This window comes from Oncorhynchus mykiss, chromosome Y (assembly GCF_013265735.2).
Source record: "Oncorhynchus mykiss isolate Arlee chromosome Y, USDA_OmykA_1.1, whole genome shotgun sequence".
NCBI lineage: Eukaryota > Metazoa > Chordata > Actinopteri > Salmoniformes > Salmonidae > Oncorhynchus > Oncorhynchus mykiss.
Window position 1 is genome coordinate 23179523 of NC_048593.1, and position 25698 is coordinate 23205220.

Consider the following 25698-nt stretch of genomic DNA (forward strand, 5'->3'; position numbering starts at 1 on the left):
AGGCCCAGTAATTGCTTAAATTCATCACATCTGGTCTTTCAGGCCAGTTAAACCAAAAACATGAAGCACCTGCAACACATTTGACATCTTAGTCATTTAGCAGACACTCTTATCCAAAGTGAGTGCAAACTCTTTCTCATACTGGTCCCCCGTGGGAATCAAACCCACAACTCTGGCGTTACAAGCGCCATGCTCTACCAACTAAGCTACACTGCACTCACACTGGGATATGAGGCAATAGCTTTGATCATCAGGTTTTTGCCCACTAGAGTGCAGTATTGTCTTCAAATTGTTTGTAAATCAGACAGACTGTATAAGCAATTGGCCTACTTATGTGTGTTGTCTAGTTTGTCTGACAAAATTTCACAAATTTTACTCTAAAGTACTATATGCTGGGTCACTGGGATCTATGATATGGACTTATCGGTAATTACATCTGCCAGTATGAAATCTTGTTACGTTTTTATCTATGCTGCTAATAAATGGTCAAAAGACAACCAAATATCCACGTTTGAAAAGCAGGTTGTTTTGCACACATTTATGAACAATTGCAATCTCACCTGAGCTAGAGTGTCTAGCAGGAATGTTTAACTAGGTAATCCATAACCCATTCCTAGACGATAACTAACTTACCTTTAGTGCCTATTGACGATAGTATCTTCTGGCCTGGGAATTGTTGTTAAGACTACGAAGCTCGTTCTGATCGTTAAAACGCATCGCTTGCGGTAGTTTTGGAAACATAAGGAATGTTTCTTTCATATCAGTGATACATTTGTTTTTGTTTATTTAAACAAAGGTTCAACTACTACACATCTTTATAGAGTTAGGGTTCCCACATGGCCATATTTCCATGTTTACAGCACTTGTTTACGGAAGACAGAGGCGTACCTGTGCTAATTAGCTATTTGCGTCTCCCAACACCTGTATGTAAACGGAAAACGGAGGCCACAAATGTGTTGTCACTGAAAAATACTGTCGCCTGCAACTGTTGGCATTTGTGAAATAATTTCGATATAATATGTAAGAGAATCGTTTCACATGGAGTGTTTGGTTGTTTTGGCTGCCAGGGCCAATTCGCCTCTAAACAGAACATGTAAGGTCCTTGGACTATAAGGAGTTCATTTTTGGGTTAGGTTAGCCACTACAAAAGTAAGAATTTACCTATCAAAGAGATTGGATTATTATCTATGGTATAGTTTTCCAGCAACAGATTACAACTGCTAAATAATATTTACTTCCTTCAGGAAGGAAAACAAATCTCCTGTACAAAACACATTAGCCCAACAGGCCGTCAGATTACAAACGACATAAGGAATAGTAGCACATGAATCCCGGAAGCAGTGAAATTTATACGAACATAGGCATACTGCATTTTATTTTACAATGGTTGGTTACTATTGTACTCTATTCCTGCTGTGGGAGAACTATACTATATCCTGAATGCCTGCATGATGTAATGGCCTGCTGCCATGTCTGTCACTGCATGGCGTTTAGCACCAGCCATAAAGGAGTCATGTCTCCATGCTTTCCCATATACTCCGGTGTCTACATGGCGGCACAGGATCAGAGTGTAGCCCAGAGCCACCCCAGGCAGGCATTGTACATGTATGGTCTGGGAAAGTGATGAGAGATCCCTCCTGTAATTACATAGAACTGAAATCAGCACTAACCGTGAGAGAGAGAGAGAGAGAGAGAGAGAGAGAGAAAATTGCCATATATGGGTGTCTGTTGTGGACTGAAACAGGAGACTACAGTGTTGAATTAAGGCAGTGCTGTTCCTTAATGGCCTTTCATTATTGCCAAGCCAACTAGGCACAGACATCCAATCAATGTCTATTCCACTCTGGTTCAACTTAATTTAATTGAAATGACATGGAAACAACGTTGATTCAACCAGTGTGTGCCCAGTGGGAGGTGACTGAGCAGATTTGAGCTTCTTTCGGCATAAAATTGACATTTTGAAAAAAATGACCAAAACAAATTCATATCCAGTCATGTTTGCGTTTTACTTCAGGTCATCGATAGCTTTGGCAACGTGTCCGAAGACTTCATCCACGGGCAGCTCAGAGTCAATCTGAGGAGAATGAGAGAGAAAGGCATGAGATGTGATTGTAATGTCGGTGGCATCATCATTTTAAAATTATAAGGATTTTATTAAGAGAGAGAGAGTCAAATTTTCAGAGTTTACAAGAGCTGCGAGGTGAGACACTTGGGCGTATTGTCACAATGCATATTTTGTCACAATGCACTTGTTTATTTTTAAAAGAGCAGAACTGTTTATCTAACACTGTCCTATGACACTCTCTCTCTCATCTGATGTTGGGATACAACCAGTGGAGGCTGCTGAGGGGAGGACGGCTCATAATAATGGCTGGAACGGAACGAATGGCATTAAACACTCCTTCCGCTCCAGCCATTACCACACCCCGCTCTCCCCAATTAAGGTGTCACCAACCTCCTGTGGATTCAGGCATTGACAGTAGCCTATAACTAGTGGCACCAGTCTTACCTTCCTGACGATGCCGCGGCTGGTGTAGAAGGTGATGACTGGCTCAGTGGCTTTGTAGTACAGGTCCAAGCGCTTCTTAATGGTCTCCTCGTTGTCGTCAGCGCGACCGCTGGTCTCACCGCGCTTCATCAGCCTCTTGACCATGGTCTCACCCTTGGCGTCAATGTACAGCAGCAGACAGGGGGCTCCGATCTGTGAGAAGACAAACATAATGGTCAGGACAACTTTAAAAAGGTTGTTGAAATTATATAGTCCTTTTAACTGGGAGGGGATGTGCTAAAAGAAAATATATTTTGAGAGAAGAACTGTTGGAAATTGATAGATGTTGAGCTTATGGTGATTTTTTTAAAGGATGGGACTCCTTAAAAATGCATAGGTTTCCCTACTTGCGTTCTGTGATTTTTTGCACTGCTGCAACCTAATTGCCCAGCAATGTTCAAGTATGGATTTTCTGAATGTGAATATATGTTCCTTTCTCGTCTTACTTTCTTCTCAAACTCTTCGCCCTGCTTGACCTCACGGGGATAGCCGTCGATGAGGAAGCCCTTGGACACGTCGGCCTTAGCAATCATGGCGTCCTTGATCATGTCCAAGACTGTGTCCTGGGGGGGGCACATGTACTATTTATTGACATGAAACACACACACCTCCATAGAAAGATGTTGGAACAATTTAACTTCTGTGTCGAAAGTGACATAAAGTAACTTGTGATCACCAGGTGTTTGAACCAAAAAAAAAATCCAAACAGAACCATCATTTTCTTTTGTTCCATTCCACTGTTCAGACCAGCAAAATAAAGTTATGAACCGGTTCTAACAACAACAAAAAAGTACCAGTTTATATCGTTCCTTTCTGTTCCTTTTTATCCTCTGAAATATATATTGTTTTTTACATTTAGCTCGACTTTAAATTACTTCACCAATCAGTGCGGATGGAGCAGCTTGCTGTTGAGCGGGTAAGTGATTTAATCTATATAGGAAAGTTGTTAAGAGCAAATTGTATTTTGCCGTGACAGCATGGTTTCATAATATCATAATGAAAGATAAACACACACACTATGCTGCTAGTCACAGTGTCAAGCATGAAATGCAACTGAAATGTTGAGGGTGAGGAGAGAGGATGGAGGAAGCTTGCCTTGAAGTGCTGGGCATCTTGTTATGACAAGCATTATACAGAATTATACCTACGGAGGAGCGACTTCTATGGAATAACTTTCAATGTCTTTCACTTCCCAGTTGGTTTAACGTTGGACCAGAGCAAACGTTAGCTAGCTAACAATCTTACACAAGAATTTAAAACACGTCTTACCTTTATGTGGCTAATAAATCCAATGTGAAAGGTGAAAACTATAGTATTCTTAGTTAGCATTGAAAAAGTTAATCCATTCTCCACTAATTAAACATCTCTCCAAAATGTTTGAATTACGCTTCTAACATCATCAGTAGGCTATAGTAACCTATGCTTCAGAGGGGAGGAGAAGTTAACGTACACACACTCACACAGACTGGCAAAGATTTCCAGCTGACAGAGTGACTGAGTGAGGGCTTTGCATAAGTACTTCGTTGTGACTGGAAAAAAATGCCCGGAACATTATTAACCGGTACCCATGCTTTTAAAATAACAATTCTGTTCTGGAACAGTATAGATCACTTTTGTTTTCGGTATTGGTTCTGTTCCTCAAATAATGTAATTATTTTCCTGTTTTTGGTTCTGTTCCCTGAACCGGTTCCAACTCCTGGTGAACACAATATCCAAATTAAAATGGGTGTTAACCTGATTTATTCATGCTTATTCCAAGGAATTCAGCACAAACGGTACAGTATACATTAAACCTGTGTAGTTAGACTATATTTACTGTAGTAACAATATTGTTAACATGTTATTACATAGTAACTGCTTTAGGAATGACTGTGTGCACTGTCCCAGCCACTCACCAGGGGTACGAGCTCTCCCTTCTGCATGATGGCCTGGAGGGTCTTGCCCCTCTCGGAGCCGGATGCTACCTCAGCACGCAGCAGGTCCCCAGAAGACAGGTGGGTGTAGCCATACTTGGCCACCACCTTCTCACACTGGGTGCCCTTACCAGAGCCAGGCCCACCTAGGGGACACATACAAGGAGAACAGGGGTTAGTGTTGGTTGGTTGGTTGGTGAATCCCATCTAGCCATAACCTTGGTGGTGGTAGGTTTATGACACAGGGCTGTTGTGTATATTTACTTTATACTTTGGTGTATTCTTTCAAGAGAAGTGTTGACTTCACCTTATATCAGACGTAGAACATGCATATGCCTACATTTTGTGCTGTGTTGCCTGATAGTGTTGATTTTAAAATAAGATGATATATTATATTTCACTCACCTACAACGAAGATGATCTTGGCGTCCTTGATTTTGTCTAAAAGGAACAGAGGCAACAGAGAAACATAGCTGGTAGTTCTAGAACAACTTCAGACGATTACTGGTTAAACCTGCAGGTTGCTGACAGTAAACCAAGGTGACTAAAAGTTTTTGTGGATGTGCAACAAACCATCATCAGAACGGACAATTTGTCTGGAGCAGCTTGTGGAGTTGGAGCAGCTGAATGAGCAACCCATCTTGACATGGAACCTCTCTGCCTTCTTGGACTTATATACAACGGAGTTACCTTGGCAACCTTCGCCAACCACTTCACAATGCTTTGTGACCACATAGAAAATGGCCCCTAGCTACAGTAGCACTGGGCTAAGATTAGCCAAAGTCACTGTAGTCACACATTTTGTAGAAATGTGGGGTGTTTATGCATAATGGTCTGAGTTATTCCACATGAGAATATGCAGTGTTTGAGTCACTAGGGAATCCAAAAGTACTGTACTTTTTTATTAAAGGCTTTTGAGATTTGTACATCTGAATTGGGTAAGAGTCCAGCAAAAACACTGTAAACCTATCGATCTCTCTAGTGCCTTCAGAAAGTATTCAGCCCCTTGACCTATTCCACCTTTTGTTGTTAGAGTCTGAATTCAAAATTGGTTAAATAAATACAAATCTCACCTATCTACACACAATACCCCATAATGACAAAGTGAAAACATATTTTTTTATGTTTGCACATTTGAAAATGAAAAACAGATCTCATTTATGTAAGTATTTAAATCCCTGAGTCAACACTTTGTACAAGCACCTTTGGCGGCGATTACAGCTTTGGGTCGTCTTGGGCATGTATCAGCTTTGCACATCTGGATTTGGGGATTTTCTGCCATTCTTCCTAGCAGATTTTTCAACCTCTGTTAAATAAGATGGGGAGTGGCAGTGAACAGCACTCTTCAAGTCTTGCCACAGATTTTCAATGGGATTTAAGTCTGGGCTTTGGCTGGGCCACTAAAATACTTTCACATTCTTGTTCTGAAGCCATTCCAGCGTTGCTTTGGCTGTATACTTGGGGTCATTGTCCTGTTGGACACCTCTAGGCAGAGTCTGGGAAGTTCCATTTTCCCAATGATGGGAAATTTAAACTTTCAAGACTCTAGAAATGGTTTTATACTTATGCTTCATCTCAATTCTCAGAGATCTACAGACACTTCATGGTATAGTTTCTACTCTGACATGCACTGTCAACTATGGGGCCTTATAGAGACAGATGTGTGTTTCTTTCTAAACTGTATCCAAACAATCGCATTGGCCACAGGTGGACTCAAATCAAGTTGTAGTGACATCTTAAGGACGATCAAAGGAAATTGGATGCACCTGAGCTCAATTTGGAGTGTCATACCAAAAGGGTGTGAATACTTATGTAAATTAAATATTTCTGTTTTTCATTTTCAATACATTTTCAGTATTTTCTTAAAACAGGTTTTCACTTTGTCATTATGGAGTATTGTGTGTAGATGGGTGTGAACAAAAATCTGTTTAATCCATTTTGAATTCAGGCTCTAACACAACAAAATGTGGAATAAGTCAAGGGGTCTGGATACTTTAAGGCACTGAATCATTCACTGATAAGTAGTAGCTAAGAAATCCCTTTATTTTTGAATGTTCCCTCATCTGATAATAAACAACAATACAATATATAGCTACAAACTCATATAATGTATTTTCCCATTTGAGTGTTGTGCTGACTATGAAGGTAGAGTACAGTATGTTCCTTTCAGCAGTGGCAATATTGTAAATAACCAGAAGAGGTCACCATAGCTTAAGCACACACTTAGGACCAATGACATAAATATACACTGGATTGCCATGCGATGTATTGGCCATTGAGAGGCTTTGAAGCCACCGGTCGGCCATATTGGCACTCCCCAGTAGGTGATTTCCTTTATAGGAATGAATGGAATTCTACTGTATTTCAATTATAAGGACAAAATTACATATATTTAAGTATTTGTTATTGTACTGGGGACAGTAACATTAGTAATCTCAAAAAGTGACAATTTAAGAATGGTTTTATATATATTTTATTCATTTTATTATGTTTAGCTCACAATATAATTAATGTATGCATTAAGCTGTCTAATAGAAAAACCACTACAAGGATGAATGAAGACATTAATAAATGCATTTCTATAGTTTTCCAAATATTTTCTACAATGTGGGGGAGTGTCAAGATGGAGACGCATTTGCTTCCACACAGCACCCCATCTGAGTCATCTAGTGTATACATAAATCATTGCTTAGAACACAAGTACTTCCCCCATGAGAAAAGTTTTATGTTAAAGGAGATCAACGTATTTTTCTTTTGTCATAATTACCTGCCATTTTGATCTATAAGGGGTTATTCCTTTTAACTGAAATAGAAGACAGATAAAACAGAAGTTAGCTTGTACATTCAGAGATAGTACCCCTTCTTAGCCTGCATTTGACTCCATGCAAATAGATGCAAAGTCTCATTTTCCTATTTCGAAGAGAACCAAAGACAGTAATATCAGTCAGTAGCTTTAGTTGTTTTTAAAAATATTGTTGTGTCCTCCAAAGCAATTGATTTTGGGTGAATGCTGTGTTAGTATACTTACTTATCCATATCAAAAGAATTACAGCAAATTACGCAATCTGAATAAATTCTCATAGTAATACAGTAAAGCCTATACTCTTAATCAGTTTTGACATTAAGACAGTTGATGTCCAAGCAAAAGAGAAAATTACCAAAAGCCCTACCGCCTGAAATTGTTACCTTCTCAAAATTTGTGAGAATAAAGTTTCCTCAGAACAAACACAATACCATTTGTATATTATGTAACTTGAACGTAACTTAACTTAGGAACAATAAACCCAGTCCACAGAAGGGAATCATTGGAATGCAGCATCAAGTAAAGTCAAAAGCATTACTTCCACATATCTCAAGATGGACAGAATCAATGACAGTAACATTACAGTATCTGATCACTCAGCAGCCGGTTACACCACTCAACCAGAAATTATAGCAGAACCTGATGTTCCTTAACACCCCCAAAAAATCACGACCAGAGCATAGTACCATCCCTGTGCAAAAACTGTATGATGGAATGGAATCTGAATATTTCTGATTGCAGTAAATATGAGTTAATATTACCAAATAAAATAACAGCCTTACAGCCTTACAGCCTGTGCATTTTCTTCTGGACTTCCTAAGTGCCAGAGGGAGGGAGGAAGAGGGAGAATCATTTCTGGGTGCGTCAGGGTGGCATGTGTAAACAGATCTCTCAGCTCAAGTGGCTGCCCGTCTGGATCATGTGATGAGGGTGAAGCCTAGCCGTGTGATTATTTTTGAATGATGCCTGAAACAACTGGATAAAAAGTTGGAGAGAAAGCTGATCCTGTATAAATTGTCGTGGAATAAATGAAAAGGTCTGACATGAGCTGACCATGAATCAGTCATTGACTGGCTGAAACAAAGGCGGCGGTAGGGAGGGTGCTATTCAATCAGTTGTTGAGGGATAAGTGTAAAACTCAATGTGTCTTGGGATAGGAGGAGCTGACCCTACAATAAGCCAGCGAGAAAGTAAGAAGTCTGCTTTCGTTAGGTTAAGAGTGTTGGGCCAGTAACTGAAAGGTCACTAGTTTGAATCGCAGAGCCAACTAGGTAAAACATCTGTCTGTGCCCTTGAGCAAAGCACTTAACCCTAATTGCTCCTGTATGTCGCTCTGGATAAGAGACCGTCTGCTAAGTGACTCAAATGTAGATTAGTTACCATAGTCTTTTTGGACCCCAGAAAGAGTAGCTGTTCTGAAGGAAACTCTGCAGAGTGGTCACTAGCTGGTACAGCCACAAAGTCATACAATATTATTTTAAACCTGACCTTAACCCTAACCACACTGCTAACTCTAATGCCTAACCCTAACCTTAAATTAAGGTGAATTTGTACAATATAGACAATTTTGACTGCAGCTGGCTTATCTAAGGGGAAATCTCTCAGAATATTAGGTTGATTAGGGACTGAGTAGAATAATGGTTGAATGTTTGCTCGTGTCATGGTAATCATTTTCAGTGCATAAACTCACAGGTTACCAACAACACACTAAGGGCATTTCTGGTTTTAAATATCCTATGATTCATGTTGTAGTGACACTGCCAAAGACACGGGTAGGCAGGTGACTAGTTGCATCTTAAGTTGCTAAGCAAAGATGTTCTTTCATTTTCTTTGTGATTTGTTTATAACCCACCATAAAAAAAGCCACAGCTCGGACCTGTTCCACAGACAGGCTCAAGTATACTGTACATTTCACCCTTGGAAAAGCGTTTCAATATGGCAGCCAGAGCTTGATAGGATTATTTCACCCCACTCACAGAGGAGAAAGAAAGAAGTGGTAAAGTTTCACTGAACCTCTTCACCATCCTGCTACCCTACTCTACCTTGGTTTTTCTGAAGACTCAGTAGTCCAGGTCCAGGGTGGCAGGTTTTATGTAGAGCTCTTGACTCCGTGTCCTTTGTAAATGTCACCCAGGCATCTGAGTCAGCTCTGTGCCCCTTTGGGACACCCACCCTGGCCTATTATGGTGCCTTCACTAGGCTGTGCAGCTTCCTTGGCATGCCAAACACACACCTCCTCCAATCAGGAGAGGATCGGGCACTGCCCAAGCAGCTGGGGTTACTGACCGTTAATCATGGCAGACCCTGGCCATGACCCCAATATCCGAGGATGTCTCAAGTGGAGTTTGGATATGCAAAATACACATTTCCAATTTACACATGCATATAATTCGCATGTGAAATGGGACAAATACAAGCACCCGCCAAATTATTATTATATCATGAAGTATGGTTAACTTGACATGAGGTGTAACGTGTGCTATATTGTGGTACACAGCACTATGTGTTACATTGACCATTACGTTGACTGTTCTGTTTTTTACACTAACCATTTCCCAATGGCCACTTCTTTGTATGTCTTTTTGGTCCTGTCCAAACCGGACGTATTTTTTGGTCTTTCTTTGGTGCAGTCCAGGCCAGCTTTGATTTCAACGTCCAAGGACGTTGATTTCTGGTCCAGTCCTGACTGTATTTGGCCCAAACATAGACATGGTTCAGATTTGGTACAATCCAGACCAGACCAAATCTGAAGCAATCATAGACATCTATGTTTTGCATGTTTGGGCAGTGCCTCACAGTACATTACAGCAGAGTACACTATATTACAGTACAGTAAAGTATAGTGTACTGTATTGCACCCTACTTTACTCTAATGTACTCTACGGAATTAAACTACACTGTACTCACTGTACTCCCAGATCCCCCGGATGTAGTGTTCACAATATAGTAGCCATATCTAGGGAAACCAAAGTTCCAAAGACTGGGCCTAATATAGTGTATAAAGAGGGCATACAATACGTTTTGTGGTGATTCCTATGGTTTTGAAGATATTTGTTGGTCTGTGGTGTGTAATGAGTAGCAAACAGACACTGCACTTGACACATTTATGAAATTGCTAATTCCAGTTACTAATAAGCATGCACCCATTAAGAAAATGACTGTAAAAACGGTTAAATCCCTGTGGGTTGATGAGGAATTGAATAATTGTATGGTTGAGAGGGATGATGCAAAAAGAATGGCAAATAAGTCTGGCTGCACAACCGATTGGCAAACGTACTGCAAGTTGAGAAATCATGTGACTAAACTGAATAAAAAGAAGAAGAAACTACACTATGAAACAAAGATAAATGACAAAGAATGATAGTAAAAAACCTTAGAGCACCTTAAATAAAATTTTGGGAAAAAAGGCTAACTCGGCTCCATCATTCATTAAATAGGGAAGGACATTCAACAAGCACAGCACGTACACAAATGACTGAGGATTGGCTGAGATAGATTGATGATAAAAAAAGATTGTGGGGACTGTTTTGTTAGACTTCAGTACGGCTTTTGGCATTATCGGTCATAATCTGCTGCTGGAAAAATGTGTTATGGCTTTACATCCCCTGCTATATTGTGGATAAAGAGTTACCTGTCTGACAGAACACAGAGGGTGTTCTTTAGTGGAAGCCTCTCCAACATAATCCAGGTAGAATCATGAATTGCCCAGGGCAACTGTCTAGGCCCATTCCTTTTTCAATCTTTACTAATGACATGCCACTGGCTTTGAGTAAAGCAACATCCCCCAGACATGATTCCCCAGACATTAACGTTTCAGTACCAAGGGCAGCGTCATCTGAATGCTCCAGAATCAACCCATTCAGTTTCCCCATGTAAGCCACGTGCGTAAAACCTGTACCAAGAAGCATCTGGTAACCCACTCGCCCCTATCTCAAGTCTGTGCATATCCAATGCACCTCTCTCTTTCCCAAGCGTGTGTTATTGGTGTCCCCAGTCATGCAGTTCAGCTATTAAAAGACCCTGTCTGTCCTCTCTGCAGCTGTTCCCAGATACCATGTCAACCATTCGCAGAAAGCACATGGAAGGCTCGATTGCACTAGCTTAGCTGGTAAAGCCAATGTAAGTGTAGCATAGAGTATTTAACAATAACCACAATCTGTCATTACAACTGCAGTGTCCACAGCTCTCTTATGCAAAGCAGTTGATGAACTGTATTGTATGTGGTCCTCTTGTGGTCCTGCTCCTTTAATAGTGGTGATATGCCTTTAAGGGAAAGCAGGATAACTTTTTGACATCACCAGCCCAGTCTGAGTTAAGATATTCTATGGTCTTTACAGAGATATGGTTGGGGAGAAAGGGAGAGAAGGATGTGTACTGCAGCTGTGTGGTGTGTGACTTCCAGGCGATAGGGCTTTTCGTGTTTGGATCTTCACCATTGACTAAGAAGAACCAATAGCATAAAAATACATACATCACCCCGCATCAATGCAGCATGTTGTAAACACAGGCATATTGCAAATTAGTGGGTTGGTGGGAATGAGCAACCGGACAGGCATAGCAACACGTTGTTTCTGCCATGGACAATGAAGGATGAAAAAAAATAGTAAAAACAGCCAAGCCTGTTCTTTTGATCTCCTACTGTGCATGCAAGTCCAGGCATGGTCTAGTCCACTCGCACATAGTATGACACACACTTCATTTGGCTATGACATTCTTACACCATAGCAGAATGAGGACAATGCTACATACAGTACGCAAGTGTCTGAGCTACCCTTTTCCTCAGCCTTCCATAGCCTTTAAATGCATTGCATCAAAGAAGCAGTGGCAGCTAGGGTCAGGCGGCACTCCACAGTGCCACCCTCTGTCCCGCCAGTCAAGCAGCCCTGCCCACTATTCCCTCACAAGCCCCTCTCTGTGTTCCTGCAGCACAATTATCCCCCAAGCCCCGCTTCCTGTGCTTTTTATTCCTCTGCACCGCTGCCATTGTGTGGCTGTCTGTCCTCTGTACTGACCTCTGTAACGTTGCGGCTCTGTCCACAAGTGTGTGTCTCTGGATCCTGTGTGTGTCTGAGCAGTGTCCCTGCTGCACGGCAGCACTCTTTCCCCCTCCTCCACTTTTTATAGCACAGCTCAGCCTGCTCAGACACCAGTGCATTCTGGGAAAAGAGGGAGAGAGAGGAGGAGAGGGGAGTTTGGGGGCAGTGTGCCTTCGACTGCTGTAAGAATGTATTATTGTCATCATGTGTTGTGTATTCGATCCACGGAAGCTTTGCTTTTGCATTTACAGTTTACATCCTTGAGGAGAGGTTGTTAAATCGAGGGGAAGAGAGAGAGTGAGCTAGGAAGCTAGGGAGAGACCAAGCTAATGAGGAAGTCAGAGGGGGATTATCAGCTAACTGCAGATTGATATGTTGTTCCTTTTAATATGGAACGAACCAACTGCTGGGGGGGGGGGGGGGGGGGGCTATGTAGGAGGATTGTGGTCTGTTCCAGCAGAATACTTGAGATGCATGGGAATTACTTTGCCTTTGCTATAAAAAAAAAAATAATAATTAAATCCCATCGCGAGCCTCAGCTGTAACATCATAGAGGAGACGTTGTTTATGTGCAGGAAATGCCGGGAATTATCAAATGACTCTCAAACAATAAAATAACAATGTTGCATCTGTTTCTTTGCAATAAACAGGACAAGAGCCATTGTGCTAAGGTGAACCACAACTCAAGCTGTATAAAGAGCACTGCCTTTCTTTGCATTCTAGTCACTGTTGTAATCTCCTTTGGAAAACAGAGAAAAGCAAACCAACATGTTTGGTCGGTTCACTGTGCCTCGCCCAACTAAGGGCAAGTCAATGACACTCCCCATCCTTTTTTATAACCTTGATTTTAGTTGCTGATATAAGGAGTCGTTCTTGTCTGGGCGAGGAGACTCATTTGATAATGATGATGTAAAACATTACACATCGGATATGTAAAGACTATCCAGGTCTTTGGGTGGGGGGGGGGGGGGGGGGGGGGATTGAATCATACACTGCGCCAATTGGGTGTGGACGTAAGAATGGTTCTGCAATATAGTATGGGGTGTAATCAAAAAAAGGTAGCCCCAACAACACCTACATGCAATGTGTTGAAGTTGAAGCAAAGCCGGTTGTTTGAAAGCAGACTTTCTTATGGTAATGTGTAGAACACTTGATGGGACATGACAACAGAGGCACATAAAACATTGGAATCAATATTTTATTAAAAGCAGACGGGACATCTTTATGTCCTCAAATGGAACATAAATACAAAAAAAATATATGTACATATGGTAGTGACAAATAGAAGCGTACCGGATAGATCTGGACCAAGTTTACCCTTATAAGTTATGGAAAAATAGAGGAAATTAGCTCTGTTTGGAAAACAGTGGGGACCTTGTAAGCCTCTTTTTACAGAGATCGAGATGAATCATATAGATCACGACCCATCCCGAGTTAGGTTTATGGCCCACTCTGGGATAGGGTCATGACTCTTGAGGTACAAAGTAGAGCTACACGGTAAAACTAACATTTACAAATGGAGTCCCAAAGAGGAAGAGCGACAAAAATGTCCATTATGGATCATCAGTTAGGCAACACGTTACTGTACGTTTAGATCTTACTACAAGCTGTTTTTGTTTCATTTCCTCAGTATACACCTGTCTCTGGTCCACTGGGTCTGCTACAGGATAATTCTGATAGCCACAAGAGAACAGAAATACAAAAGGCACTAACATTTTTTGCAAATATATTCCATCCTTTACAAAATGATCTGCAAAAAAATATGCAAAGTATATACTGTACAGTTATGTATAGCTTGTCACTGAAATAATAAAAGGGGCTTAAAAGCATTATACTTGCTCACATGATTACATCCTCAACCTCAGGAATGACAAGTCTCATTTCCAATAGGACACACAGGACAGCTGTAGTACACATGTTTCACCACAAAGGGACAGTATACAAGCAGAATATAAAACTAACCCCTCGTAGACAATTGGAAAATGAAAACTAACAGCTGTGGCAATGTATTTGGAGATCCCTGCAACACAGGATTGTGTGTGCATAGGCTATACATATACTCCTGTGTCGTCCTAAAAAAAAGTCCCCGATCCATTGGACTGTCATGGGGTGTAAGGTCATTGGTCAGAGATAGGTTGATGGCATTGTGGGGGTTACCATTAGACATTTGTCGATTGCAATCAGTATACTGCCTATATACTGCACTATTGGCACTTCCATGGCCTAACTGAAGGGATACACTTTGATTTGAGCTTGATTCAACTCTCTAAAACAATATGTTCTTGACATTTTGTATACTATTAAACATAACATTTATTTTGAGAAATGTATAATTTTTTGTTTAAAACCTGTTTGTACTCCAGAAGACATGAACTCTATAATGACTAGACCTTGACTAACCGTGCTGTTTTATAATTATTCCTGTAGTCTCTTGAGCTGTTGTCTAACACCGAATGCAATTTTGACACTGAAAACTATAGCTAATACTGTTTGTCACCAAAAATACCAGCAGCAATCATCGTCATCCTTCAAACCAAACACTTCTCCATTATACGCTTTGAAATCAGACCCCTGATACTTAGTAATACAATCGGAGTTTGAACAAAAAAAAACTGATTTAAGGCAGTAGATGGGGTACAGTAAATATCTTGTTGGCGTCTCAAACCCTAGCGAAACACTTCATTCACATAGATTTCTCCTAGAATTTGGATTTGTACACCTTTCAAAACTAAAACAGATTCACAACGGCTGAAAGGGTGCCACCTATTGCACATGGTGTTCGGATCTTGCGTCACACATCACCCTAATTTACTTAATTCCCTTCAAGGATCTCCTCGAGTGGTGGCCCAGGCAGGGTTGCAGACCAGTTGATGGCACCAGTACATGATTTGGTCACACCCCATGATAATGACCTCACCTGTGACTTATAATGTAGCTGCATTCCATACAGAACCAGGCAAGTAATGAAAAGCCATCTGGTAAATTAGCATGCCTTGGGCAGGGCTTGACATTCAGGTAAATTTGCCAGTGACACACCGGGCCAGTGCCAACTGGGAGCTACTGGCTCCAATGAAAAGAATACTGTCCTGGTAAAGCGGATGATGCACGCTGAGCAATAATGCACGCTGAGCAAGTAGCTTATAATGTCCTACCCTCCATACATAAATAATTAAATTTTAACTTGACAACATCATATTAACATTGATTGTTTGGAGGGGAAAATAAAACCTTTGCAAAATCTCAAACATTGTGTTAATAGCTAGGTTTCCATCCAATTAGCGACAGATTTTCATGCGAATACTCAAAACTTTTCCCACCAGAGATGAGTTTCCATCAAATTGACTTGATGTGGATAAAAGGCTGTGTGCGGCCCATACACATCATTTTTGAGGTTACCAAATAAAAAAATGGGTTTCCATCGCATCTTCAAGTCTACTGATGGTTCTGTGACATTTTGTTTTTGAGTTATATAGTGAATGTGCACACTCTGGTCTTGGCTCGTGCCCTCTAGCCAACAGCTTGCAGAAACAGTGCGGGTATAGCCTACATGATGAGATTATTATAGACAAATGGCAGATTATTATTCAAATGGCAGCCAAGCATCATGTCACCAGAATAACACCCTCGATATGTATTGTATAGGAGCATCAAGCTCATTACTGTGCACTTTCACCAGCCCATAAGCTATTTCATCTGTAGCCTAATAAACTGCATGGTTTCCCAAGTCGCAGTGGGAGGAACCCACAACATATAACATAACATACAACATACAACACCACGTGACTCCAAGTTTACTTTGATATGATGATCAATATTTGTGCATAAAGGCGTTTCCACCGCCATTTCTCACATAATTTTACAGACAAAAAAGGATCACACCTTGTTGTGTTGTGTTTTGTCAATATTTGGAAAGGTTACCGATATATTAGCTGTTTACATCTGGCCTGTCATGAAATGTCTCATCCGACATGTACTTTACTCACATAAAAAGGTTGGATGGAAACCTGGTTAGTGTTAGTGATTTTGAACAGTCAGTCTACAGGTGTAGAGCCCTATAAAATCAGTTTTGGTAAATTCATTTTTCCCGGTTTAATTTAATAGTTTTCCTTGTTTTTTTCCAGGTTTTCACTGTCAAAATCACACTTTGTTTTTAATAGGAAAACTACAACAACTTGGATGTTTTAAGTCCACAACAATGCTTAAACCACATCAGGAGACCACATTTAAGGTCTGGGAACAATAAAAAAAAGTATAATTAGAGAATTAAGTTGCCTAGCAGTGTTCTTGTACTGTGCAATGTACAGTGTGGGCTACACTGACAGAGTTAGCAGAAAAATGCTCTGCGATTGATACAAATCATTATGATATCATTTTATTTATTTTTTTACTAGGCAAGTTGATGGCCTAGGAACAGTGGGTTAACTGCCTTGTTCAGGGGCAGAACACCAGATTTTTACCTTGGGGATTTGATCTTGCAACCTTTCGGTTACTAGTCCAACACTCTAACCACTAGGCTACCTGCCACCCCACATTCTGTCAGATAGTCCTACTTTCCAGTCAACATTTAATTGGAAAGGTGTTTTAGGAAAACCTTTAGACACGTTCATTCAAACAGTGGATGATGACCGAATTGCACATCGCAAAGATTCAACCAAGACTCCAGACTAAACTTTTGAATACCTGGTTTGCATACCCATTGTTGCTGCCCACTGCTATTAGAATAAATCTTGATAATAGAAAAAAAGCAAATTGTGAACCAAAAACTAAGATGACAAGCAAAACATTTTCACTGACACCCTAGCGACCAATTAAAGATTGGTTTTGCATTGCCAAGTCAAATGGTCGCAGTCTCAAACCCTGCCCCCAGGGCTGATTGCTTGGGCTCCTAGCTGGAGTCCCCGGATGGGTCGGAGTCGGGCCCGTCCTGTTCTTCTGAGGGGAGGTGGACCCGCTGCTCATCCATGCGCTTGGCCTGTGCTCTCTGGATCAGACTGAAGAAGTCCTCGTCAGGCACCGTGGGAGCCCGGGGGCCCCCTTCTGGTGGGGAGCACCGCTGGTCATCAATCCTGGAGGACTTGGTTTAGACCATGAGAGTGAGAGAGACAGTGAGAGAGAAGGAGATACATACAGTGCCTTGCGAAAGTATTCGGCCCCCACTGTATTTTTTTTGTGAAGAATCAACAACAAGTGGGACACAATCATGAAGTGGAACGACATTTGTTGGATATTTCAAACTTTTTTAACAATTCAAAAACTGAAAGATTGGGCGTGCAAAATTATTCAACCCCTTTACTTTCAGTGCAGCAAACTCTCTCCAGAAGTTCAGTGACGTTCTCTGAATGATCAAATGTTGACCTAAATGACTAATGATGATAAATACAATCCACCTGTGTGTAATCAAGTCTCCGTATAAATGCACCTGCACTGTGATAGTCTCAGAGGTCCGTTAAAAGCGCAGAGAGCATCATGAAGAACAAGGAACACACCATGCAGGTCCGAGATACTGTTGTGAAGAAGTTTAAAGCCGGATTTGGATACAAAAAGATTTCCCAAGCTTTAAACATCCCAAGGAGCACTGTGCAAGCGATAATATTGAAATGGAAGGAGTATCAGACCACTGAAAATCTACCAAGACCTGGCCGTCCCTCTAAACTTTCAGCTCATACAAGGAGAAGACTGATCAGAGATGCAGCCAAGAGGCCCATGATCACTCTGGATGAACTGCAGAGATCTACAGCTGAGGTGGGAGACTCTGTCCATAGGACAACAATCAGTCGTATATTGCACAAATCTGGCCTTTATGGAAGAGTGGCAAGAAGAAAGCCATTTCTTAAAGATATCCATAAAAAGTGTTGTTTAAAGTTTGCCACAAGCCACCTGGGAGACACACCAAACATGTGGAAGAAGGTGCTCTGGTCAGATGAAACCAAAATTGAACTTTTTGGCAACAATGCAAAACGTTATGTTTGGCGTAAAAGCAACACAGCTGAACACACCATCCCCACTGTCAAACATGGTGGTGGCAGCATCATGGTTTGGGCCTGCTTTTCTTCAGCAGGGACAGGGAAGATGGTTAAAATTGATGGGAAGATGGATGGAGCCAAATACAGGACCATTCTGGAAGAAAACCTGATGGAGTCTGCAAAAGACCTGAGACTGGGACGGAGATTTGTCTTCCAACAAGACAATGATCCAAAACATAAAGCAAAATCTACAATGGAATGGTTCAAAAATAAACATATCCAGGTGTTAGAATGGCCAAGTCAAAGTCCAGACCTGAATCCAATCGAGAATCTGTGGAAAGAACTGAAAACTGCTGTTCACAAATGCTCTCCATCCAACCTCACTGAGCTCGAGCTGTTTTGCAAGGAGGAATGGGAAAAAAATTCAGTCTCTCGATGTGCAAAACTGATAGAGACATACCCCAAGCGACTTACAGCTGTAATCGCAGCAAAAGGTGGCACTACAAAGTATTAACTTAAGGGGGCTGAATAATTTTGCACGCCCAATTTTTCAGTTTTTGATTTGTTAAAAAAGTTTGAAATATCCAATAAATGTTGTTCCACTTCATAATTGTGTCCCACTTGTTGTTGATTCTTCACAAAAAAATACAGTTTTATATCTTTATGTTTGAAGCCTGAAATGTGGCAAAAGGTCGCAAAGTTCAAGGGGGCCGAATACTTTCGCAAGGCACTGTACATCTAAAATTGCAATTCATGAGTGCTGCAATTCATGAATCCTGCATAACCTGAGATAAGCACAAATATGTGTATTTTACCTAAATTACGCATCGATGGATGTCAATGGGAGACTAAGGTTAAGATTCAACCCATAGAGATGCTGAGGCAGTGAGACATGGCCTTACTTGGCACTTGATAAGCATGTTGAAGAAGTCATCGCTGGGCTCCTGGGGGTCTGTGTCAACACACAGGTGGCCCAGATTGTTATGGGTGATCCTGAGGCCGGGCAGGTTGCTGACGCTGACCCGCTGGTCATCCAGGCGACGGCTCTGGGAGCTGACGATCAGGTCAAACAGCTCCTCTGTCTGGGGCGAGGTGATGAGCGCTGGATCTGAGAGAAAAGGGAGTTGGATTATATTCCTTTACTGTAATTGACCCCCCCAAAAAATCAATGCCACACATTTCTGACTAGAGATGTCCGGCAATGTGTGCTTTGAGTGATGCATTGAGTCATACATTGACGTGAAAGGAAGTTAATGGAAGTAATGGAATTCAGGGATCCTCATTCACATAGGTTTCTCCTAGAATTTGGATTTGTACACCTTTCAAACCGAAACAGATTCACAACAGATCCTTAATGGAAGTAGTATCAGGGATCCTCTAGCTTTAGACTGTCGTAACAGCACTAATTTGCTAACCTACCTAGCATTTCATTAAGAGAGACAGCCCCTCCATTCTCGCCGTTTTCTCCGTTCTCTACATTCGGGTCGTCAAGGTGGCAGCGCTGGTCGTCCATGCGGCTGCTCTGAAACTTGCTGAGGAGGTCGAAGAAGCAGTCCTCGTCAGAGGGGTCACGACTTAGCTTCTGAAACAGAGAGACATGGACGCTAAGTGATAGAAGAGGCAGCACAACCCCTCACACCACAGACAATGACTCAATTGTCTCTTATATCCTTTTTATGTGGTTCATGTTTGGCTCGTGGGGCAGCAGGTAGCCTAGTGGTTAGAGCATTGGGCCAGTTACTTAAAGGTTGCTAGATCGAGTCCCCAAGCTGACAAGGTAAAAATCTCTCGTTGTACCCCTGAACAAGGCAGTTAACCCACTGCTCCTAGGCCGTAATTGTATATAAGAATTTGCTCTTAACTAACTTGCCTAGTTAAATAAAGATTAAATAAAAAATACAACAAATAAAAAAATGGTATAAGATGATACCTTGTTTGGGGCGAGTGGTGTTCTGGATTTTATTTAAACAGCAAGTCAAGTTGAGATCACGGTCCCCTTCTCAGATGAGAGATTGATTTCAGCCACACCCGTTGCTGACAAATGTATAAAATCGAGCAAACAGCCATGCAATATCTATAGACAAACATTCATAGTACAATGGCCTTACTGAAGAGCTTAGTGACTTTCAACGTGGCACCGTCATAGGATGCCACCTTTCCAACAAGTCAGTTCGTCAAATATCTGCCCTGCTATCTGCCCCACTGTAAGTGCAGTTATTGTGAAGTGGAAATGTGTAGGAGCAACAACGGTTCAGCCTTGAAGTGTTAGGCCAAAAAGGCTAACAGAACGGGACCACCAAGTGCTGAAGCACTTAGCGCATATAAATGGTCTGTCCACGGTTGCAACGCTCACTACCAAGTTCCAAACTGCCTCTGGAAGCATCGTCAGCACAAACACTATTTGTTGGGAAACAATGGGTTTCCATGGCCGAGCAGCTGCACACAAGCCTAAGATCACCATGTGCAATGACTCTGGAGCAGTGGAAACACGTTCTCTGCAGTGATGAATCACGCTTCACCATCTGGCAGTCCGAGGGACGAATCTGGGTTTGGTGGATGACAGGAGAATGCTACCTGACACAATGCATAGTGCCAACTGTAAAGTTCTGTGGAGGAGGAATAGTGGTCTGGGACTGTTTTTCATGGTTCGGGCTAGGCCGATGGTTCGGGCTAGGGAAATCTTAACGCTACAGCATAAATTGACATTCTAGACGATTCTGTGGTTCCAACTTTGTGGCAGCAGTTTTGGGAAGGCCCTCTCCTGTTTCAGAATGACAATGCCCCCTTGCACAAAGTTAAGTCCATACAGAAATGGTTTATTGAGATCAGTGTAGAAGAACTTGACTGGACTGCACAGAGCCCTGACCGCAACCACATCGCCGGCCTAATCGCCCAACATCAGTGCCTGACCTCAATGCTCGTGGCTGAATGGAAGCAAGTCCTTGCAAAAATCTTCCAACATCTAGTGGAAAGCCTTCCCAGAAGAGTGGAGGCTGTTAATAAGCCAACTCCCATATTAATGCCCATGGTTTTGGAATGAGATATTTAACGAGCAGGTATTTTTGGTAGTGTAGATAGATAGAAATACAGATATCTATCTATCTAATCTAAGAAGCACCTTTGGCAGCGATTACAGAGTATTTCTGGGTAAGTCTCTAAGAGCTTTCCACACCTGGACAACAATTGCACAACATTTTCCCATTATTATTTTTAAAATACCTTCAAGCTCTGTCAAATTAGTTGTTGATAATTTCTATACAACCCCTTACAGGTCTTGCAATAGATTTTCAAGTAGATTTAAGTCAGAACTGTAACTCTGCCACTCCGGAACATTCACTGCCTTCTTGGTAAGCAACTGAAGTGTATATTTGGCCTTGCGTTTTAGGTTATTGTCCTGCTGAAAGGTGAATGTCTCCTAGTGTCTGCTGGAAAGTAGACAACCAGATTTTCCTCTAGGATTTTGCCTGAGCTTAGCTCTATTCAGTTTATTTTTATATATGAAGAGTGGTACTCAGTGATGTATTGTTACATTTTCCCTTTACATAATGCTTTGAATTCAGGACATAAAGTGCATTTCTTTGACACATATTTTGCTGTTTTACTTCAGTGCCTTTCTCTGCAGCAACTGAGTTAGGAAGGACACCTGCATCTTTGTAGTGACTGGGTGTATTGATACACCATCCAAAGTGTAGTTAATAAAGGATATTCAATGTCTGCTTTTTATTTTCACTCTTCTGCCAATATTTGTCCTTCTTTGCGAGGCATTAGAAAACCTCCCGATTTTTGTTGTCGAATCTGTGTTTGAAATTCACTGCTCGACTGAGGGACCTTACAGATAATTGTATGTATAGCATACAGACATGAGGTAGGCATTAGAAAATACAGAATGCGAGTCCATGCAACTTAAGCAAATTTTTACTCCTGAACTTATTTAGGCTTGCTATAACAAAGGGGTTGATTACCTACAGTATTGACTCAAGACACTTTAGCTTTTCATTTTTTATTAATTTGTACAAATTTCTAAACACAAAATTGAACTTTGACATTCTGGGGTATTTTGTGTAGGCCAGTGACAAAAAAAAATCTGTATGACATTTTTAAGCCTTAAGACAATTGAGACATGGGTTGTGTGCCATTCAGAAGGTGAATGGGCAAGACAAAAGATTGAAGTGCCTTTGAACGGGGTATAGTAGTGATGCCAGACGCACCGGTTTGTGTCAAGAACTACAACTCTGCTGGGTTTTTCACGCTCAACAGTTTCCTGTGTGTATCAAGAATGGTCCACCACCCAAAGGACATCCAGCCTACTTGACACAACTGTAGGGAAGCATTGCCCAGCATCCCTGTGGAACACTTGACACCTTGTAGATCCATGCCCTGACGAATTGAGGCTGTTCTGGTAGGGTGCAACTCAATATGAGGAAGCTGTTTGTGGAATGGCTATTAGTGTGATTCTCTAGTTTTAGCCCAATGCAATCATTGGCAGTACAATTATTGGCTCTACACAGTAGTGTAAAGTACTTAAGTAAAAATACTTTAAAATACTACTTAAGTCGTTTTTTGGTGTATCTGTACTGTACTTTAATAAACTCAGCAAAAAAAGAAATGTCCCCTTTTCAGGACCCTGTCTTTCAAAGATAATTTGTAAAAATCCAAATAACTTCACAGATCTTCATTGTAAAGGGTTTAAACACGGTTTCAAATGCTTGTTCAATGAACTATAAACAATTAATGAACATGCACCTGTGGAACGGTCGTAAAGACACTAACAGCTTATAGACGGTAGGCAATTAAGGTCACAGTTATGAACACTAAAGAGGCCTTTCTACTGATTCTGAAAAACACCAAAAGAAAGATACCCAGGGTCCCTGCTTATCTGCGTGAACATGCCTTAGGCATGCTGCAAGGAGGCATGAGGACTGCAGATGTGGCCAGGGCAATAAATTGCAATGTCCGTACTGTGAAATGCCTAAGACAGCGCTACAGGGAGACAGGGTGGAGAGCTGATCGTCCTCGCAGTGGCAGACCACGTGTAACAACACCTGCACAGGATCGGTACATCTGAACATCACACCTGCGGGACAGGTACAGGATGGCAACAACAGCTTCCCGAGTTACACCAGGAACGCAAAATCCCTCCATCAGTGCTCAGACTGTCCGAAATAGGCTGAGAGAGGCTGGACTGAGGGCTTGTAGGCCTGTTGTAAGGCATGTCCTCCCCATACATCACCGGCAACAACGTCGCCTATGGGCAAATAACCCACCATCGCTGGGCCAGACAGGACTGGTAAAAAGTGCTCTTCACTGAAGAGTCACAGTTTTGTCTCACCTGGGGTGATGGTCGGATTTGCATTTATCGTCGAAGGAATGAGCGTTACACCGAGGCCTGTACTCTGGAGCGGAATCGATTTGGAGGTGGAGGGTCCGTCATGGTCTGGGGCGGTGTGTCACAGCATCATCGGACTGAGCTTGTTGTCATTGCAGGAAATCTCAACGCTGTGCATTACAGGGAAGATATCCTCCGCCCTCATGTGGTACCCTTCCTGCAGGCTCATCCTGACATGACCCACCAGCATGACAATGCCATCAGCCATACTGTTCGTTCTGTGCGTGATTTCCTGCAAGACAGGAATGTCCGTGTTCTGCCATGGCCACCGAAGAGCCCGGATCTCAATCCCATTGAGCACATCTGGAACCTGTTGGATCGGAGGGTGAGAGCTAGGGCCATTCCCCCCAGAAATGTCCAGGAACTTGCAGGTGCCTTGGTGGAAGAGTGGGGTAACATCTCACAGCAAGAACTGGCAAATCTGGTACAGTCCATGAGGAGGAGATGCACGGCAGTACTTAATGCAGCTGGTGGCCACACCAGATACTGACTGTTACTATTGATTTTGACCCCCCACTTTGTTCAGGGACACATTATTCCATTTCTGTTAGTCACATGTCTGTGGAACTTGTTCAGTTTATATCTCAGTTGTTGAATCTTATGTTCATACAAATATTTACAAATTTTAAGTTTGCTGAAAATAAAACGCAGTTGACAGTGAAGGACGTTTATTTTTTTTGCTGAGTTTATTTATGTTTTTTGGCAACTTTTACTTTACAACATTCCTAAAGAAAATAATGTACTTTTTACTCCATACATTTTCCCTGACACCCAAAAGTACTCGTTACATCCTGACAGGAAAATGGTCCAATTCACACACTTATCAAGAAAACACTGCTGGTCATCCCTACTGCATCTGTACTTGCGGACTCATTAAACACAAATGCTTTGTTTGTAAATTATGTCTGAGTGTTAGAGTGTGCCCCATGGAAAATCCTGCTGTCTGCTTTGCTTATTATAAGGAATGTTAAAGGTTTTTTACTTTTCATACTCAAGTATATTTTAGCAGTTCCATTTATTTTATTTTTATTTCACCTTTATTTAACCAGGTAGGCTAGTTGAGAACACCTTTATTTAACCAGGTAGGCTAGTTGAGAACACCTTTATTTAACCAGGTAGGCTAGTTGAGAACACCTTTATTTAACCAGGTAGGCTAGTTGAGAACAAGTTCTCATTTGCAACTGCGACCTGGTCAAGATAAAGCGTAGCAATTCGACACATACAACAACACAGAGTTACACATGGAATAAACAAAGCATACAGTCAATAATACAGTAGAACAAAAGAAAACAAAAAGTCTATATACAGTGAGTGCAAATGAGGTAAGATAAGGAAATAAATAGGCCATGGTGGTGAAGTAATTACAATAGCGCAATTAAAACACTGGATTGGTAGATGTGCAGAAGATGAATGTGCAAGTAGAGATACTGGGGTGCAAAGGAGCAAGATAAATAAATAAATACTGTATGGGGATGAGGTAGGTAGATAGATGGGCTGTTTACAGATGGGCTATGTACAGGTGCAGTGATCTGTGAGTTGCTCTGACAGCTGGTGCTTAAAGCTAGTGAGGGAGATATCAGCATATTACTGGGTGACTGACTTTTACTTGAGTCATTTTATATTAAAGTATCTTAACTTTTACTCAACTATGACAATTGAGTACTTTTTCCAGCACTGCCTCTACATAATTTTGGCGATCTGTGTGTTGCATTAAAAATCAAGTTGTTGTTGTTTAAGTTGTTCTTAACCTTTTCCTAGCACTTTGGACACAATATGCCTTTGATACTGCCTGGAATAGCGCATATGTCACGACTTCCGCTGAAGTTGGTCCCGCTCCTTGTTCGGGCGGCGTTCGGTGGTCCAAGTCACCGACCTTCTAGCCATCGCTGATCCTCTTTTCATTTTCCTTTGGTTTTGTCTTGTCTTCCATCACACCTGGTTCCAATCCCATCAATTACATGTGTATTTAACCCTCTGTTCCCCCTCATGTCCTTGTCGGTATTGTTTGTTGTAAGTGCTTGTGCACGTCTGTCCTGGTGTGTGTCGGGT

General features: G+C 41.6%; 2 protein-coding genes across 3 annotated transcripts in view; both read right to left on the reverse strand.

Moving 5' to 3' along the window:
- Positions 1–1832: 1832 nt before the first annotated feature.
- Positions 1833–12447, reverse strand: LOC110509821 (adenylate kinase isoenzyme 1). The gene is made up of 7 exons (XM_036967202.1): positions 12277–12447; positions 7229–7264; positions 4867–4902; positions 4444–4607; positions 2995–3111; positions 2510–2701; positions 1833–2074 (listed from the first exon to the last, which is right to left on the reverse strand). Exons 2-7 carry the CDS (start codon positions 7233–7235, stop codon positions 2006–2008), a joined length of 585 nt encoding a protein of 194 aa, XP_036823097.1. The 5' UTR covers positions 7236–7264; positions 12277–12447; the 3' UTR covers positions 1833–2005.
- Positions 12448–13479: 1032 nt separating this feature from the next.
- Positions 13480–25698, reverse strand: part of LOC110509822 (G-protein-signaling modulator 1) — a 67393-nt gene continuing 55174 nt past the window's right edge. For both annotated transcript variants that reach the window (XM_021590947.2, XM_021590946.2), the window contains exons 12-14: positions 19683–19845; positions 19166–19371; positions 13480–17374 (exon numbers count right to left, since the gene is read on the reverse strand). In XM_021590947.2, the coding sequence (XP_021446622.1) occupies positions 17186–17374; positions 19166–19371; positions 19683–19845 (558 nt within the window). In that variant the 3' untranslated portion in view covers positions 13480–17185. The remainder of the gene's footprint in view (positions 17375–19165; positions 19372–19682; positions 19846–25698) is intronic.